At 36.1% G+C, this 19,996-nt stretch overlaps 1 protein-coding gene across 13 annotated transcripts in view; it reads left to right on the forward strand.

Annotated features, from left to right (window-relative positions):
- Window positions 1–19,996, forward strand: part of stxbp5l (syntaxin binding protein 5L) — a 154,389-nt gene that overhangs the window by 63,322 nt on the left and 71,071 nt on the right. For all 13 annotated transcript variants that reach the window (XM_032568467.1, XM_032568471.1, XM_032568468.1 and 10 more), the window contains exons 3-5: window positions 2,158–2,239; window positions 7,356–7,456; window positions 14,321–14,455. In XM_032568467.1, the coding sequence (XP_032424358.1) occupies window positions 2,158–2,239; window positions 7,356–7,456; window positions 14,321–14,455 (318 nt within the window). The remainder of the gene's footprint in view (window positions 1–2,157; window positions 2,240–7,355; window positions 7,457–14,320; window positions 14,456–19,996) is intronic.

A 19,996-nucleotide genomic window follows, 5' to 3' on the forward strand; every position in this document is an offset into this window, starting at 1 on the left:
GTCTCACTCTGGTGTAGTACATATGTAAGCTTGGCATATACAGTACATGTGAATGCCAAGCATACAAGAGACTTCTGGAAAAGCAGGAAGCAGAATATAGAGCAGGGCATTCTGAGTAAACAACCAAAACAATTGCAAGAGTTTAGCGCTAGCAGGACAAATGGCTCATGGTGTTTTACAAAAGAGAAATTTTACAACAGCTAAAGTCTGACACCACTCCATTTTTGCTTACATTTTGTGATGAAGGAAGTTGAGCTCATGAATTCCTCAGAGTTTTTTATGTTGTTCAGTGATTCCTAGTTCAGTGCCCCCACAAGCGTTGGGGTAAATACGTTTTGCAAAGAGTTTGTTTGACACAGTGTGAAAGCAAATCACACCAGCTCAAAATGTAACAATTTTGGTTTCCAATAAACCAAGCTGTAAAAACCCTCTGGGTTGCACTGTATTTTATTTAGGGAGGTCAGAGAAAATGGGCTGAATACATATCCAAACTTTTCAGATTTTTTCCACAATCATGTGTTACTCTGTGTTACTCTCTCCAATAAAATACATTACAAGTCAAAACTGTGAAGGTGAAATTTAAAAACAAAGTAACAAAGACATCTGTCCCAACATTAGTTCAAGTCTGTCTATTTTACTCAAAGGTTTCACAGGCAGTCTTTTGTTGATGGCCCCATTATCTGTGCAGCTGTAATGTTAAGCAGGGGTGAATCACAGCTTCAAAAGCACAATGTTTAACCCTCATTTTCTTAAATTAAAGGCTTTTCAATGCACAGCCCAGAATTGCCAGAATGACAGGAACAAAGTGTACCTTTAATGTCCAGTGTGCACCAGAGAGGGAGGAACATGGTGCTGCTTTTTCTCTTTGCTCTTGCAACCAATTCTGCTCTTTTTACTGCACAATATCAAATCATGTTTCTTTTTTCTGATCTATGTAGCATAGAAAAACGCATAGCTTCAATTTGATTTAAAAAAAATATTTATTAAGATGAATACAAAGCTTCTCAAAAATAATTTGACAGTTTAATTTGACAATTCATATGGCCAGTGATACAAATTAAAAAAGGTGTCACATATAATTTGATATTTCTTTTCAAAACTGTAAGATTTAAGAATATTGCCAATATAGAAAAGATTCATAATTCTTGTTTTAACTTTTGTGAAAGAGATGTTGTAGCTGAAAAAAACAAGAATCAGTTCATGTTTTTTCTCATTACCAGAAAAGACTAGAATGTCTTTACCGACAATAAAGCTAGAGATTACAACTAAATTTTTGGTGCTGCTTAATATCAACTAATGACACAGAAAGGCCAACAATTCTAAGCTTCAGACCTAAAACTAAATGTGTATATATTGTTAGTGTGCAGATACAGGTACCTGTATTTGAATGAAACTAAAAAAAGGAATACATTTTGTTCTCAGTGAACCAGATAGACAGCAGGAGCACACAGAGAGCAGGTGCAGGTAAAACGTTCCCATACATCATACTATTATATTTTCCTTCCAACATGCATCACAGTTTGATGAATTTTCTTTTCTGAATTAAGGTTTCCGAGACATCCCCAACCCCCCGAGCTAATAGATGAGGCTTAGGGTTTTTATCTGGCCTAGATTATCTTCTCATGAGAAAATATGGTTTTTATCAGACCATTGTTTGCCATGGACTGTTGCAGCCTCACTGGACAATAAAGTCTAAAGAACATTTTTTCTAAGAAATGAAGGAAAGAACATTTTAAACTTTTAAGAAGGTTTAAAATGTGAAAGAGTGAAAACAGAGGATCAGTTGGCAAACAAAAAGGCTCAAATATGGATAATTTCTCCAAGTTGTTTCTTTAAAGTTAATTATCATCTATAAAAATTCTGTTTTTTCAAACAACTGTGAGTTTACTGTGAATACAAAATGTATAGTTTGAAAACAAAAAATTATGTAATGCAAGAGCAACTTTCAGGCAACAGCATTCTCTCAACACAGCTATGGTGTACCTCTATATGAAAAGTTGTTACAATCTACATTCAGGGATTTAAATGTTGATGTGCTTTAGTCGGTAAAGCTGATTTTGTCTTTTCTTTTTTGGAAGTGCTGAAACAGGCTCCTGTCATTTCTTAAGTGAATATTACAACATAATACTGTAGTCCTTGACTCGTTGGTGCCGTCAGACTGGGCCGACCAGGGGTGGACTGCTACTGTCAACATGAGAGCGGAGCAGCTGTTCTTCAACTTCAGTTCCTCATCAATGAGGTAAGCCTGAATCTGTGAGAATGTATTCAGAAAGTTATGATTTTTAGTCGTTTTTTCTTGCATACATATGATACAAGCCATGAGTCCTATTTGTCTTATCCACAAACCTCTAGGGTGTGTGTGGACAGTATTAGTTTTGTTAGCACACAAATGTGAGCAGAAAACTCCAGGTGGGTTTGGTGTGAAACCTTATTAGAGAGCCTGAAAAAAGCATAATTTAGAAAAACGCTTCATTTTAAAGGAAATGTTGGAAATATTCATTGGATGAAAAATAGCAACCCCTTTCACCACTGAGTTTCTGTTTTGCACAACAATAGCATGAGTTGGTTTTGTAACCATGTTGCATGAACAGATTCAAAATTTTGAATGTGATGCATTAGGTTCATCAGTTGCCATTGAGTCATTGAAGCCATAGTTTGACAGACGTATCTGGAATTTAAAATAAAAACATTCTTGCTCTAAGCCAAGTTTATGCAGACTACATTTTAAGTAAGTGATAATTCATGAAACTGTTCTACATATGAGCAGATTAAAATGAGCTAGTGCGGGATGATAAATGCTGCTGAGCTTGTTTTTCCAAAGAGCTGCTGTAATGTTAAAGCTACTGGTTCTTGAATGATGATGTGTTCTTCTTATAACTTATTTTTTCTAGAAAAGGGCATGGTGTACTAGCAGAAGATTCTTTAAATCCTGTAAGTTTGATATTTCTTGGTTGTCCATCAATTCCCACAGAGGCTTAATTGAATTGAAACCCTTTGGATTTTGTGGGGCAGGTCAGCACCTAAAACTTGTTGTGCTCACCAGGAAACACTTTAACCATTTTTGCTTTGTTATCCTGGTGAAAGTGTTTGAACACCACATGCATCAGTAGACAATCATCCGGCCTTCGGTTCATAAGTGTTCTTCCATTTGGACCACTTTTCATAAACTTTAACCACTGCAGACTAGGAACACCATTTAAACACTGATGTTATTGAAAGACTCTGATCCATTCTTCTTCCGTTCACAGTTTTGTACTCAAGCATATATCCACCCTAGCAGGAACAATAATAAAAAGATAAATAGCGTTACTCACTTGCCTTGTGAATAGTCATATTGTTATGTCTGATCGGATCTGTGTACAATGAACTAGCCTTCAAAAGAATCATATTGCTCAAAAGCAGAACAATCTGCTGTAAATTTGTTAAGGACAATTCTTGTTCAGTAACAATCAGATTCTGGTTTGTATGTAAAATGTATCTCTATTTTTTCTACTTTTTCATTCTGCTGTAATCTTCACACTTTCTTTATGAAGTGTATGTTTTTCGAAGCCCATCGGCTCATTCAGCCTGCTTCTTCATCACTCACTGGCCTGCTTGTGATGTGTCTGTGGCAAATTGAGGATGGTGGTAAAAGAAGAGAGAGTAGTTTGTGTGCTCTCTGACAGGTATACTGACTTTGGATGTGGGCGTAACATTGCGTGTGAAAATCTAAGCACTCAAATGTGTACTAAGTCTGTGGAGAAGAGCAACAGAGCATGTCTTGTTGAAATAATGCACATTAGACCAGTATTTTGGGCTCAGGTGGATTTGAAAAATCCCACTATATACACAAACTTTCCTTACCAGGCTATATTATACTGTATCCTTCCACCCAACTTTCTATGAGGATAGAGCAACTGTGAACAGCCAGCAGACCTTTAGTAGCTCCCTCTCAATCCATGAGGTCAGTAGTTTGACACAAGTTGGTGTAGGCCATCATAAATGTATACAGTATATACGTAAGCTGTATAGTTTGCTGGCTTTGCTGCTCATTATAATATTGCTGTAAGCATACATGCACCATCCATGTATTATCTGCTCACCTTTCTTTTTGTTGCCATCACAATAATTACACACTGGCAGTCAGGTAGATTGTACCCTGTCAGCTGCTCATGTTCTTGTTCTCCTGCCTGACATATTTTCTTTGTAAGGTGGTTTTGCACCTTCTTCGAAGCCATACACTCTTGTCTTCTTTGCATAATGTGGTTATGGCTCACAGGAACATTTCAAAGATTCATTTTGAATATACTTATTAAATGTATAGAGACAGGGAATTGCTGAGAATCAATATGTTGGATATACATCTAAAAAGGAGTGCATTGAAACTAGAACTCTTTTCCAAAAGTAATTTGGATCATTTCTAATGTCAAAACACATTGCAGGATGTTGTTTTGACTATATGCATTCAAAATTTTCTTAAATTTGTTCTGAAACAAGAATCATTTTAAGAATACAGAGCAATGAAGAGTACACCTCAAGACATTTTCTCTCTGAAAGTTTGCACATCCATTTGACAAATCCATTTTGCCGTAATTGGAAATGACTAATTCCTTCAATGCAGAACAGCTATAATCCAACCCCAGGGGAGCAATTACACGAGATGCAGAAAAGAAAATGAGTCACTTTGAATGGAAAGCTGTTGGTAAGGTAAAGTTATACAAACAAGTTAATTTTCTGAACTTGCTAGCATCCAAATCATTCTGTCTGTAGAAAAAAGGGAAGGCTATTTTCTATAGCTGTAGCTGTATTTCACAAAAAACTTTGAAAGAATTATATAGACCAGGAAAAACAGTCAGGAGGGAAAGACTTTCAGTACTATAGTAGCATTAGTATTTTTGGAGGATAGGTGTAAATAATCTTCTTAAAAACAATTGTAACAAGTTACTGTTCAACTCCTTTTCTGCTTCCCATAAATTAATGGATTTGGAGAATCAGTGGGATATGTCACCAATGTGGAAATCAGTTGGAAGCAGTCCATGCAACATTACAGTCCTTAATCCTGTGATTAGGTTTGTAATCTAAAGCTAATTCTCCCTGGGCTCTAGTCTTTACAGCGATGCTCTGCAGGCACAGCCTCAGTGGGAATTCAACTGTAATCTCAATTTTCTTTAGATGTTGGGCTGACACCAATGTTTTCTCCAATATGATGTGTCATTTTACTTCTTTGCTTAGTGCAAATCCTGTAAATATTTACTGGCCTAATTGCAATTTTTTTTTTTACTCTTGAATGCAGTGGAGTCAAACAAATCCATGCCAGCGCCCAAAGGGAAATTTTATTGTAATTGCAAATATAATATGCATGATTACAGAGCAAAAAACAGGAAAAGGAATCTGAATTGTGTATTTCCCCTGTAGAATTGAAAAGGAAGTTAATGCAGAATGGTATTACCTCCAACGTTCTTGATGTAGCAGTGTTGAAGGATGTGGCAGGTAGTGCGGTCCATTATGCTGAGCAGCTTGGACACCACTCTTATTTATTTAACCAGAACTACAGGTTGTAGGGGAGTACCAATGACAAAGCAAGCTGTTTTTGTCTGTTTGTTCAGTTTCTTTGAGCAACTATGCAGACCCAAAAGATTAGGAGTAAAAATATAAAAAATATTCTCCCTACCGGGAACTGATAAGAGATGAGTTATGAAAAAATAAAAATAAAAGAAGACTCTGCTTTTTGCCTTCATGCTTCATATCTTGGCGATAACGTTTTCTTTTAAGATCAAATATGTCTTCTGATTCTTTTCATTCCCTCTAAAAAGTGACTGACAGCAAAGTCATTTGAGTATTCCTGTAGCTGAAAGAACTCAAAGTTGTGCTGGATATCTTATTTCTGCGGGCTGAGGAGAAACTGTTCCATATGTGGTGCTACTGTTTTCTCATTTGCACAACTGTTGGGATCCACAAACTGTGATCTGTCAGAAAAACAATAATCGAGATGTTATGGAGACACTAGCTGTATTATTTTGAACTTTTCTGTGCCCTCCCAGTGGTTCCCAAGATTTTCTGCCCCCCCCCCCCCCCCCCCCCCCCAGGTCAACAACCTAAACATGAGCTCTTGAAGCACAGTTTCTTTGTTTCATCTGAAAACTTTCAAAAGAAAAATTCTGTGGAACGCTTTTGCAAAACTAAATTTTAAACAGAAGAGGACAACACTAAGCTAGTAACAGTTACTGCTGGGTGTCACAGCCATGCTCCACTTAACTATGGGGTTGGAGCTTGGAGCTGTGAGTGACACCCAAAAAAATGTAAAAATCTGGTCCAGTTCCAGGTTTAAAGGCTGTCAGAATTTTCTTACTGATATGATATTTAGTACCTGAGAAGAGAACACTAAGTGATCATTTACTGTGATACAAATCTTCATTAAGGGGGAATCTGCTTTTTTTCATTGTGGTAATCGCTAGTTTTTATTTCTTGTTAGCTTTATTGCATTTTGAGATCACAATCTTAGTGAATCATTAGTGTTTATGCAAATTTATCTTTTCGCATGTTTTTGCATTTCCATATGGATCTTTAATGCTTCTAGAAACAGTCCAAATGCTAAAAATATGGTATGCACCTGCACAATCTCTATGGTGCCACAAACATTCATGTTGGCTACCTATGCCAGCTGTATCAATCTGTCTCAACAGTTTTCATTAGGTGGTCAGCTAAGCAAAGTTCAAACAGGGACCCTCAAATCCAAGACTTGAGGTCCGGCTTTCTGCAGCTTTTAGATGTGCCCCTGGTCCAGCATTCTTAAATCAAATGGCTTAATTAGCTCCTCAGTATGCAGTCAGGTTCTCCAGAGTCCTGCTAATGACCTCATTATTGGACTCAAGTTTGTTGAAGCTGAGACACATCTAGAAGTTGTAAGAACCCTAGAAATCTAGAACCCTGGATTCTAGATTCATGTACTTTTACAGGTTTTGGAGTTGTTCAGAAATAACCCCAAGAGACCGACAATCAGATACCAACTCAAGGTTGCATAGATACTCAACCTGGGTTGGAGCAGTCAAATTGATACATATTTAACAATAGTGAATGTTTAGATGGCTGGTAGTTATTGACATAGCATTGCATCCCATAAATATAAACATTTCCAGTTTTAGCTTACATCATTAAACTGGGCTAAACATCATGTCTGTCTGACATCCTTACACCTTGAGGATTTCTTCACTTTTCTACTTATATCAAAGTAGTATTGTGTCTACTACAATTATTGGAATTATTACTCATAATGACTAACAGAACCTCATTTCAAGCAAACCAAATTCTTTCATAAGCCAAATTTCTTTCTGCTTGTGCATACATTTTCTGCTAAAATGTCTTTTCTTTTTTTTTAGGGGGCGCTGGTTACAGCCTGTGCAGATGACACACTACACCTGTGGAATCTGCGCCAGAGACGACCAGCAGTCTTGCATTCACTCAAATTCAACAGAGAGAGGTTCGAAAAAATTTTGCTTGATTGACAGACACCTGATTTGCACAAGCAGATACCAACACTGAGTGAACACACACTCCACACCTTACACTTGTGAAAAAGGAATGCACCTGTCTGAATAATTCAGTCCAGTGGCCAAAGACTTCTTCTGATCTGACTCCCATTACACAGCTGACCTGTCCGTGCCCATCATGCTGTACCAGAAGATTATTCTACCAGTCTTGCTGCTGTGGCCAAATTAATGATTTTAGGTTTGATTCTATCAGAGATATGGCCCTTACAGCTATGGTAGTGACAAAATCCCAGAGCTGTTTTTGGATTTTAACCCTGGAACCACATGAAACCATTTTTACCTGAGTGGTGCACACTGCCTTCATGGAGGAGAGCTTGTGGAGCAAAAACCAAACAAAAAAATATATTGGTTATGGCAGCCTGGTCATTCTGTGCATGGTGGTGCATGACTTCAATTTGATTTGTTATTAAGGGTCAAATGTGCAACTTTGTAAACGTAGTGGTTCTGCCAGGGATTTTTTTGATGTGTGAAAGAACTGAGTGGCTTTCTCCTACAGAGGAGCAAAGTTTTGCCCTAAAGTTCCTGTAACAGTTTATTTCAGATGCTGTTATGCCTGACATCTCTTCAGGGTCATGAGGGTAATAGAGAGAGGATGTTGCTGCTGTGTTACTTTTACACAAGATATAAGGTTACACATGTAATGCTAAAATACAAAACCATTGCAGAATCTTACCGATTAGTCAAAACGATCAAAACCTTTTTATGATTTAAATTTAACAAAGGCATACAAGTAAATCTTTTTCTGTGACTTACTTTGTTTGTCTTTAAATAACTGTTTTTTCTTCATCTGAGCTGAAGTTTCTAAAACCTGCTCACCTTGCATCTAAAGCAAACATGTCTTTCAAGATTTAAATGTCAAACCTCTTCTCACCCTCTGAATATGAAGTATGCTCTCATGTGAAAGTCAATATGCACCGGTTTTAATCCCTGACTTTTCATGAGTCTGTCAATTTACAGCAGCTTAATGTGAGCACTCTCCGCCTTCACCTTACGGTAGCAGCCTGGTCTCTGTTCCCACTATTAAACTTGAACTCAATTCTGTTTTCATAATCTTTTATCATCCAAGGTTTTCAACTACAAACATAAAATTAACCCACTTGAAACTACAAAACATCTTTAATAACAGCCTCTAATTATCAAACTGTTCTCATTGTTTTGTGTAAGCATTTTCTGGTCCCCTCAATATCATAATAGGATTGCATAATAATAATAATAAAAAAAGTTCAACCTATTGTTTAGTCCATGGATGGTCTTGGAGAGGTCTTCTTGGGTGCATATCAACTCTGATCCTATAGGCCACATAAGTGTGAAATTAGTGGGAATGCTTTGCAGGGAAGCTGAGGTGAAAAACAGAATTGATTGATAATTTTATGCTACATCTTTCACAACCAGTAAAACCACAAGGAGTAAAAATAAAGATCTACAAGGGGAAGGATAACGGGGAAGAAAATCTGTAGATGGTGAGGAAACGGCTTTAGACGTACCAGCAGAGGAGCACTGTTGGAGGATGACCGGTGAAGCAGCAAAAAGATTATAAGAGTAGTCTTGATCTGGTGAAAAAGGAACTGATGAAATGGGTTATGAAACATGTTTACTTAACCAAGCTAACAAGGCAGCTCAGTTATACAGGAAAATGTTGGTGATAACATGTTGAGATAGTACAACATTTATGCACTAATGTTGTTTTTTTGTTGTTGGTTTTTTTCCCCAATTTTCTGACTTTCTTCAGTATCAGAGACCTTTTGATGTCTTTGAAATACTGCTTTCTGTCCTTGTGTCAGCGTTTAATGAAAATGGTGCTGAATTTGTTGAACAGTGAATGCATTTTTTTTAACAGTGTGCAGGGTCACAATGTCACTGTGGGTGTTAAATTTCTTTCAGCAAAGACATTTGCTCTCAAAATCCAATAACTTTTAACAGCGGTTTGCTGATGATTGAAATTATTTTAAAATAGCTGACCTTTAGAAAGATGTGCTGCAAAAACTTAGCATTGAGCAAAGAAAATGAATGGCTAATATTTTCAATGTTTTTTTCCCCAATGTTTATCGTATTTGTTTGTGATAAAAACTTTTACCAAATTCCCAACCTGAACACACAACAGAATATGTGATGGCATTATAGGTCAACAGAGAACAAAACGTGAAACTTTTTCATTCTGAAAGTCAACCAACTTTCTCACTGAGTAGTTACTGTATCTCATGGATAGACCCATCCATTTTTAGTTCATGATGCCACTTTCATAATGCTTTTGAAGACTGTGACTGTGTTGAGAGTCAAAGTCATTACTTACTCTGCCAACAGTGCTTAAATGTAGGGTTGCAATGGTACATGTTTTCATACCTAACCGTCATGGTACATAAATTACCCATCTGAATTTAGACAATCTATCAAAGGCATCACCCTTATTATCCAGGTAGAGAAATAACATTTCTAAAGTTCTCAGCAATAACAGCAATGCAAAAATGACTGATAATAATGGCATGCAGAAGATTGAGTACCAGCTGCTTGTTTTTGATTAGCAGTCCACAAACTTTTTCTGGTGCTACAGCATAATATGTGGAAGTATGGCAAGCCATTGCATCATATATTTTAAACATTTTCAAATTCTAAATAGGTAGCATATCTCTGTTATTAGGCCATAAGGCAAAACCTATAATTTGGTCTATGCTTTTTGTTCCGTTCTACAAAAAACATCACATTAAAATTGAGGTAATCAATGTGTGTACTATGACACCTCTACTTGAAAGGTAACCAGGGCATGGCTCTTTAGGAAGTACAAGGAAGCAGGTCAGAGTTCATGGGAAGATGACTTGAGCCAAATAATCAGCAATCCTTAAGAAAAACATGTTATTGGCTGCAAAAAATTGAAACTTGGTCAGAGAATAACCTTCCATGAAGATAATGGCAAGTCCAGATTTAAAGCAAATTGAGAATCTGTGGGAACCATAGACATTCTCCCTCCATTAACTTTATCTATTTTGCAAAAATGAATGGCAAAGATCTGCTTTAATTTGTGGAAAATGTTAGGGATCATCTCTGTAGATGTGTAATACATATAAGCTACCTTCTCTAATACAGTGGTAAATATTTTCTGAAGTGATTTCCAGAAAATCAGATGTGTTTGTCCTGGCTCTGGTGCAAAATGGTAGGAGGCAGAGCCACTTGCTCACAGCGGAGGTGCACTGAATCACCATCTAAGACAAAAGAAGGGAAAAGGCATCATGAGTCACCCACTAGAGGCAGAGCAGTGCCTTTCCAGTTAGCTCTGTGTCTCTGAACCTCTGACAATTAGCACCCTAACACCCTACTGGGACCCAAAACAATAGTGTCTGAAGAATTGTTTTGTGACAACTGTCAGCCAGCAGCTTGTGCCTGGCAATCTCCTGTGACTGGCATGCTGCTGTCAAAAAAAAAAAAAAAATAGAAAACGCAACTGAGCACAATTCAAACAAAATTGATTTTTGTAATACATGACACACCAGACAGTTTCTATTGTGTTCCTCTCTGCAAAAATGAGCTGTTTTAGCTAATGTAGTCATCATCATGGCACATGTCGGTTGGTTAATGATACAGTAAGTCTTTGTGGAATTGCTTTAGCAGTTGTCACAAGTCACGCAGAACAGATGGCAAGGTTGCCAATTTCCTGGGTGATGCAACCAAACCACTTAATCTCTACATCTGTTTACTCCATTAAGGGTATTTGCTTCTCAACTGGTCTCACAGAGCCTAGTCAAAAGGCAGCTAACCACACTCTGTTCCTGTCTTCTTTAGTTGTTATTACACCAGTTGTGGTACCTTGTTCTTCTACTTTGTGTCTTTTCCCAGCAAAAGTGAGTGGCTTGATATTTTGGATTATTATCTTATTGAAAGATTCAGTGATGGCCTATTTTCAGTTTTCTTCAAGATAGCACCTATTTGTTTTTTACTAAAAATTAACAAAATTTTAAAAGTTGTTGGAAGACATATATCATCACATCTCTCCCACAATACTTTACAATGACCAACTGCCACTTTTTCACGTTTCAAGAGTTTGTTAATGAAACCTTCAGCCTTTAGTCTATTTTCTGGTATACCAGCGTATTAGAACTCACTACAGGAAAACAGACCATTATGTAATACTAAATATATTCAAAATTCAGGTTTGATTTCTCAGAAATTTTGTGTATATGTCTATGTTAGTACAATAAAACATTTAAGAGGTGTTACAAAGTGAGGACAACATTGTAGGAGAGTTAATGTTCTATGTGGTTAACTATAGGTTGTAGTGAACAGAGCCAACAAGGCCTCACTTGAACCCACAGACTAGGTGAGAACCATAGAAATATTATTAATATGAATATTTTCCCATTCCAAGGTAACTCCTGTTTATTTGTCACTTTAGAAGCAGTAAAGTTTAAAAGTCTTGATACTTTTGGAAGTTTTCCCTCTGACTTGTTTTTATGTAACAGGATTACTCAAAAATAATTCAAGAACACCATGAAAAATCTTTTTAAAGTAAATGTGAAATTTGTATTTTCTAGAAGGCATAAGATTGTCTAATCCTCTGTTTTGTAAAAGTAAATTCTGCTCCCCCCTGCCAGTTCTGATATTGTCATCACCTTAAGCTCCTAAAATCCTTATTGAATTGTCTGCCATCTCATTTGTCTTCTATCAAATAATCCGACTGCTCTCAGGGTGAGTGGATGTTGTGCTGAAGCCCAATGAGCATCCCCCCCTTTCTGCTTCCACACACACACTCCGCCCCTACACTTCTGTAAAGTAATCAGCATAGACATGTATAATGGTCTCCTGATCTTTTTTATATGGTGAAGATGATACTACTCATTGGTAGAATAACTGTTTTAGAATCTCTATTTAATAATGTTCTGCTAAACATAGTAATCAAAAATATAGGCAACAAAGGCCTGTGTCTGAGTTTTTATGATCCCAGTAGATTGTATATGGAAGTCATGAAGCAAAACCCATTACTCTAGGTTTCCAAAATATAATAGACCACTGGGATCCATTATAACTGACTGAGGGCAATTATATTGTAAGATACAACCAGAACTTTATCTATAACAGACCGTGCCTTGCAACAGTATTCATACTTTTTGAACGTTTTTCATTTTGTAACCACAAAGGCCAATGTTTTACTTGTTCATGGTGCGATGAATACTTTGTAATGTCAAAGTAAATATGGGGAGGAAAGTTCTGGCCTTTGTAAAATCCTATATTTCCAGACTCCATCCTCATGGTGAAACATGTTGACAGCATTATGCTGTTGGAATATTAATGCTTCTTTTCAATAGGGACAGATAAGCTGGTGAGAGCCAAAGGGAAGATGAAAGAAGAAAGATAACCTGGCTGAGAAATACTTAAAGCCGGGTGATGGTTCACATTACAGAAGGACAGTTACTATACCCATTTAGCCGTAGCTACAGTAGTGATTGTTTTAAGAGCTAAATCCATTGAAATTGTCAAATATTTGTGAAAAGTCTATTTCTTTTTAAATCTAAAACTAAACTCTTTGAGAAAATTACTTGTGGAGCAGTTGGTGTCTCTGAAATGAAGAGTAACACAATTTTAACAAATACATGTAGAGAGGTGCATGTAAAATATAAATGTTGAAAGACTGTACTGCTTTTATGGCCTAAGAAGTCCTCAGTAGGAGTGACAACATGTATATCAAGAAAAGCAACAGCTTGTAATGAAACCTGTATTCTAAATAAAACCTTGATACAGAATGACTCATGGTTTGGCTTGTGGAAATGAGTCATAATAAGATGTGTTTGAATGATATAGGTAAATTTAAAGTTAAGCTTAAGTTTAACTTTCTTTCATTCAGTAGTTGTTTCTTTGATTAAATGGGCCTAAAGGTTTTGTAACTTTTTTCTTTTGTTTTTTTCCTTTGATCAAGCTTGTAGCTTTGAGCTCCAGAATTGTGCATCCTTGACTGAAATCAGGAAATTTGAGTGGGAAAAAAAGCCAGCACAATGTCGCTGAAAAGGCAGGTAAAAGATACCGCTTAATGATGTTCAGCTGGAAATGTCAAACTCTGGCATCAGTGTAGCATACACCAGGACTAAAGTAGTGATTTGAGAAGTCTTCAGCTCAAGTTTGAGTTTATTTAGTACAGATCAGCTAACATGTTGTACAGACAAAATATATTTTAAAATCACAAGAAATACCTTGATTGCCTTAATGGTCCACATACTGGCTCCCTTCTATTTCATTTCAATTACAGGAACTGTTGCTTAGCTTTGGTTTGTCCTCTCCATAGCCAATTTTGTGGTTGTTTCATATTGTTTCAGATGTTTCCTGCAGAAGAAGCATTATTTAATGTGTGACCAGTCTATGCTTTTTGCATTTGTACTTTCACAGAATTCAACAACAGTTCTTTCCCAGATGGTCTTTGTAGAAAATGTGCTCAATCACTTCTTTTAAACAGATTTTTAATTGCATGATTGATTTTTTTTATGGTTTCAAAAATTGTTTCATCTACTTTGAAAATAATGAAAATTCAGATTTTAATTTATTCATGGTTCATTCAATTAAGATTTTTTGTTTGTTTTTCATTCCCTACCACATGATAATAATTTCACTTTAAATGCAGATTTGTTTCATTCAGTTTATATTTGAAAGGAAATGGGTTAAAATAGCTTTTTTGTGAGATCTTAAAGATATAATTACAATGAAGACCAATAAAGCTGGACCAGTAAAAACTACTGTAAGTAATGTTATTGTCTTTCAGACTTTTACCCTTCTGTCTTATATTCTCATACTTGGTCAATTTCCCACCCTTTGTTCTCCAGGATCACCTTTTGCCACCTGCCCTTTCAGAGTAAATGGCTGTACGTGGGGACGGAGCGTGGAAACACACACATCGTCAACATTGAGTCTTTTATTTTGTCTGGATATGTTATCATGTGGAACAAGGCCATAGAACTGTAAGTATCTAGCATTTCAAACACCACAGTTTACAGTGATCATTGTTATTATGATGTCAGTAGAGATTTTTTAATTGTTAGGATAATGATACTTGTGGAGCTGCAGACAGCAATTGTTAAGGTGGTTTGTTGGTTGCTACGTATTAATTGTAAATGACAATATTTTTGCTTTTGGCTTTAAAAAAAAACACAAGCAGCCATTCAAGACCTTTACATTTAGCTCATTTGTTGCTGAGCATCTTGTGACATAAAATTACTTTTTAAAATTAGGAGCTGTTACCGGTGACTGCATACTGGGCAGATACGTGACTACTCTGTATTTTTGTTATACAATTTGTTACAGGGTTATGAAAGTAATTATTAAAAATAGCACTTATAATATTAGCCTTTTTCTCTAACTCATCTCACTTTACACATCTCAAACACCCACAGAATAAGTACACCATGAATATACAAACCATAAGTATTTTAAGTATATTTTTCTTAAAATAATATTTAGTAATCTTGTGAGTCATCATTACTTAAAATGCAAGGATTTACTCTTCTGACATTTACTTTTGTTTGTGTATGGCTGGCTGTGCAGACTGGCAGCCTACAAACAGGAAGCTGCAGATTGACAACTAAAAGCACAAGAAAACAACTGGTGCTCAGTTGCATTGTACGCCCATTTTTCTCTTGGCTTCACCCACCTATATGCCACTCTTCTGGTGTAACCCTGACAAGTCACCCTGCTGCAGTGTCAGTCATAAGTCTTTTTCCAAACCATGTTGTACATCAGCCCAAACTAAAGTGAGCAGTTTTAACACTGATGTGTTTGTGTGGGAGGCAAGGCTGCCAATCAGTTTGTAGGGCTGGGGTGTTAGACGGCGAGTGTTGTTAATCTGTTCTGTTGTAGATCTCTAATGGAAGAAACAAAGCAAAAATAATTTATTTTCAAGCAGTTCAAGTCTTGTTTGTTGTTGGATGTCCCAATCAGGATTTTCTACCCCTGGCCATAATTAAGTCGAGTCAAGTTTATTGGTATAGCACAATACATTTTACTTTTAATTCACATATATATATTAAAAAACCTTGAACCATTATCTTTCTGCTTTTTGATTATGCATAACTTTGCATTATTTAAAAAAAATTCAGTTAAAATACGTATATGGTTGTAATATGACATGTGAAAAAGTTCAAGGTGTGCAATTACTTATTTTTGTAAGACTGTATTGCACTAAAAATACCTTTAAACCACCAGCTATCGAAATACTCAGTAAGGCTTTGTTCAATTGTGGGCATGCAGACATATTTAACAATTATGGATATGTTAACAATAAATAAAACCCCAAGGTTTTTAAAGAACAACAGATTTGACAATGTCAATAGTTTGTTTATTCTTCCTCATGAGGCAGCAGGGCATTCATCCACCTCAGTGGAAGCATCCTTTTCTCTTTATTAAACATAAACTAATCTATTCGATATTTTACATTTCTCAGTATTTTGTCCCTTTCTAAGCTAGAGTTCATGAGAAGTATAACCAGAAGATAATCATTCTTCTCCTATCAGTATACAGAGGGACTTGGGAAATTCATTGTTTGTAATGAAACGCTTTCCACAGAACATGAATAAGGATGAGCCAGGGCTTTGTGCTTTTTCAACTGTGGATCATTTAGTGAGAAGGAGAGAAATTGTTCAGATTTTTCAAATAACTGAGTAACATGCACATGTTACTCGCACTTTTGTGTGTCTGTGCGCTCTGAGTGTTTGTTTGTGTAACACCCGTTCACAGATGGATTAATTTAATTCAAACCGAAGTGTGCACTCTTGAAAAGAGTCTGTTATAGCAACAATTCAACAGGGACTGCGGTGCCAAAATGGGAGGACCTGGCTCTCATTGAAATTCAAATAGCTTTGCAACATATTTAATGCCCAATTTCATCTCCAGGAAATTCGTTCCAAAATGAGATGTAAAAAATAAGATGCAAGGAGGAATGGGAGAACACAGCAGCTCACTCGGCTACATGTTATAGATCCTAATAATAAGTGGAATTGTGTTTACGCCTTGCATTGTGTAATCAACACTGGCATGTCTAGCTTTGTGCTGCAAAGATAGTGAAAACAAACAATAGGCTTTCAGCAACTTCGTGATGCTGCAATAAACAGAAAGAAAGTGGTCATGCCACATAAAATACAATTCATGTCAGGCTTAGGGTATAGAAAGTTTTTTGTCTTGACTGGGTTTTTAAAGGTCATCAATCACAATTTTAACCATTGCCTTAAATTAATATACAAAAATTGTGATTATATCTGAACAGTGTAGTAGTTACACTTTCCTGAGATCAAACTTTCTTAATATGTTTTCAGGCGAGGAGACTTAAGGTAACATATTGTGTAAAAGAACTTAAACAAGATAATAATGTGATCATGATTTCTTAATGGAATAAGTACACATGTTCTGACATAATTAGCAGAAATATACATGATTGAGAGCAGCTTTGTTCTTAATTTATCCATGGTTAAATACAGCATTAGTACAGAAAAAGAAATTCCGGAAAGAAAAGACCCTAATGCAAATATTGCAAGCTTCAAATAAAGGGCTAAATGATGTGTGGTTATGCCCTCCAACAATATATAACCCTTTTAACATATTTTGTTTATAACAATGTAGTTCATGTTGTTACTTTTATCTTAAAATGCTTAGATGCTACCTCTAAAATTGTCATATGACAAGGTTGTTTCAAAGTTGTTTGTCCTCTGTGTCTGTTGTGCCCCATCATGGACTGGTGACCTGTCCAGGGCGTACTCCTGGGTCAATTTTTTCCACCTCCAGCATTACTGTGCTCCATTTAAGCACATTTCTTTGTCAATCATTTCTTATGAAAAAGTATGATGTTGTCTGTAATTTTTTTCTGTGATGTTTTGAGTGGTGTTCAATGGTTATTATTCTACCACAACTTCCTGCACAGTGACTGTCTAACACTACTCTTTTTACAAAATCCCTCTCAATCTAAATAAATCAAAACATCTATAACCATCAAACAGATTTTTCCTCTAAAATAAATAATCTATTTTTAGCCATTTCATGCATCTAAATCTGAATGCCTTAGATATATGTCACATGCTTGGGCAACCTGAAGCAAAGCCTTCTCACGTGGGATATAAAATAACTATATGTGGTAGTGTGAATGTATTGTGTTCTTGACATGTCTGCAGCCGACTATTTCCTGCCCAGTCTGGCTCCCTTTCAGCTGTCATCGTGATTATTTACCCTCATGTATCCATGATTGGTTGCCATGGTTTCAGTGGACCTGGTGGAGATAAACATGTCCTTGCATGACATTTGTTTGAAAATAATTGAATACTTACAATATCTATTTAAATACAGTCCTTTCCCCTCACTTTCCAGCATGTGCCGGAGCATGCTTTATTTCCATTTTTTGATTCCCAAGGCCACAAAAGGCTGCATTGTTTAACAGTTGCTGGTTTCTTTGGCAACACCATTGCTCAACAGACACTGGGACACCAGCAGTGTTCTTAAAAGCTTTTAGGAGGACTGCTATGGTAATCTGTTCATTAGACAAAGCCATCTGGACAAATTTAGTTGTTACACAATACATTGCCAGAAATTAAATCAAAATTTTAAATTTGTATGTTAATTTATTCTATTTAAGGCTTCTGGCTAAACAGTATGACGAGTCCAGAAGGCTGGCTGGTTAAACAAGGTGTCAAAAAGTATACATGGACATTTCTGTGGTTTAGAATCAGTCAGTAAGTCAGTCAGTAAATTATTTTAAATTTATTTGAGGAGAACATTTTATTCAAATGAGTGTAAGACATGAGTTTTGCATGAATTATAAAGATACTGACATCCTATTCACACAAATGGAATCACCAAATTAAGTACATTTGAAACAAAAATCATAAAAGTAAAATATTAGACAGGTTGTGACAACACAATAAAACGAAACATGGAAATGTGAAAACAAAAACATTAAAAAGACCAAACAAAATGTGAAATAACCGTTAAATTACAAAATAGATTATAATATAAAACTTGTAAAAGCTGATAAATAATAAATTATAGCACAGAAGACTCAATTAAAAACGTAACTAATATCAGTTACGTTTAATATATACATATTAACTTTAATATATACATATTAAAGTTAATCTATAATACAGTAGCTTCATTAGCTATATACAGTGTATATATTATATTTAACTTGGGGATTTTAGAGATAATTTTGGGTGCATGGAGGAAATATTGCGGCCTTAGATTCTCTCTACTTCTGAAAACAAATTCACAAAACAACAAAATTACAAATTAATGTTGGAGCTTAGCAATACTGTCTCATGCTAAAATTAAATGCGTGTTGACAACCAAAGCCACTATGTAACATTTAATTGTTTTCATTAATTTATGTGATAAACTTTAGCTGGGAAAAGAAGCAAAATCCTTCCTGTGTATGTTGTTGAGAATAAATAATTTGTGTTTTCCTTCTATCTCTGTTAGCTAGTTGCTAAGCTAAACCTAAAGGAAATGACATATTAGAAAATGCAAATGAGAGCTAGGGGGAAGGGATGACAAACTATGGAACGTCCTCTTTGGGGTGTAGCTTAGAGACAGGCTTACAAAGGAAATGGAAAACTGTTCTGGGGAGCCATTTTGTCTGTTACTTCTTAAAGGTGGCCGGTCAGAATGTACCAGCTGTGTTTTGGTATTAATAAATGGAATTCATAGGTTCAACTCACTGACTCTTCTTTAACCTCATACATCAAGAACTCAGTATGGAGAACAGATGATTCTCTACAATGTTGAGCTACTATCACATCATGCCCTTCAGTTTGTGTTATGATTACCCCTCCCATTGACAAGGCGCTCCACAGGGTAGTGTCAGATGAACTAATTCCTGGAAGAAACATTTTAAGAAAAACAAGGTGAAAAATGAAAAAAATAAATGAAAGGAAGACATTCACAGGGATGTGACTTAAAGAACAAAAAACCTGCAAAATTAATGTTTGTTATTGTTACTCTGAAATGATAAATTCTGACTTCTAAATCAGAATTGCCAAACTGAACAACTCCTGAAATCTGTGTTTTGCCTGGGACAGTTAGCGGACCTTGAACTGCTTAAGTTACATATGTAAGACAAACAAAAACAACACTAGTTCACTTATTCTTCAAATGGTCCCAATGCCAGCAAACTCTGCAAGTCAGCAGAGAGTTTACCTTTTACAAAGATGTTTGTTTTGTTCCTGTATGACAGACACTTGCTGAGTTAGAAAACTGAAGAGTAGCAAAAATATCTCAAAGTCATAAAGCATGTCTACTGTCTCTGTCTACTCTATCAGATGAAGTGGGCCAGTATGCTTTGACTTAGAAGTGTTTCTATTAGTCAGTTATTTGCTTGTATCACTTACAGTAATTAGTTTGAATGCTGACCACAACAATTAGCAAATCCCATTGGTTTTCTCACTTACAGCTGCACCATGGCTGAGGCAGAAGTGACAGTATGAATGCACTAAGGGAGATGAACAAGGGTAGGTGTGATGGATACT

The sequence above is a fragment of the Xiphophorus hellerii genome, chromosome 7 (assembly GCF_003331165.1).
Source record: "Xiphophorus hellerii strain 12219 chromosome 7, Xiphophorus_hellerii-4.1, whole genome shotgun sequence".
Taxonomy (NCBI): domain Eukaryota; kingdom Metazoa; phylum Chordata; class Actinopteri; order Cyprinodontiformes; family Poeciliidae; genus Xiphophorus; species Xiphophorus hellerii.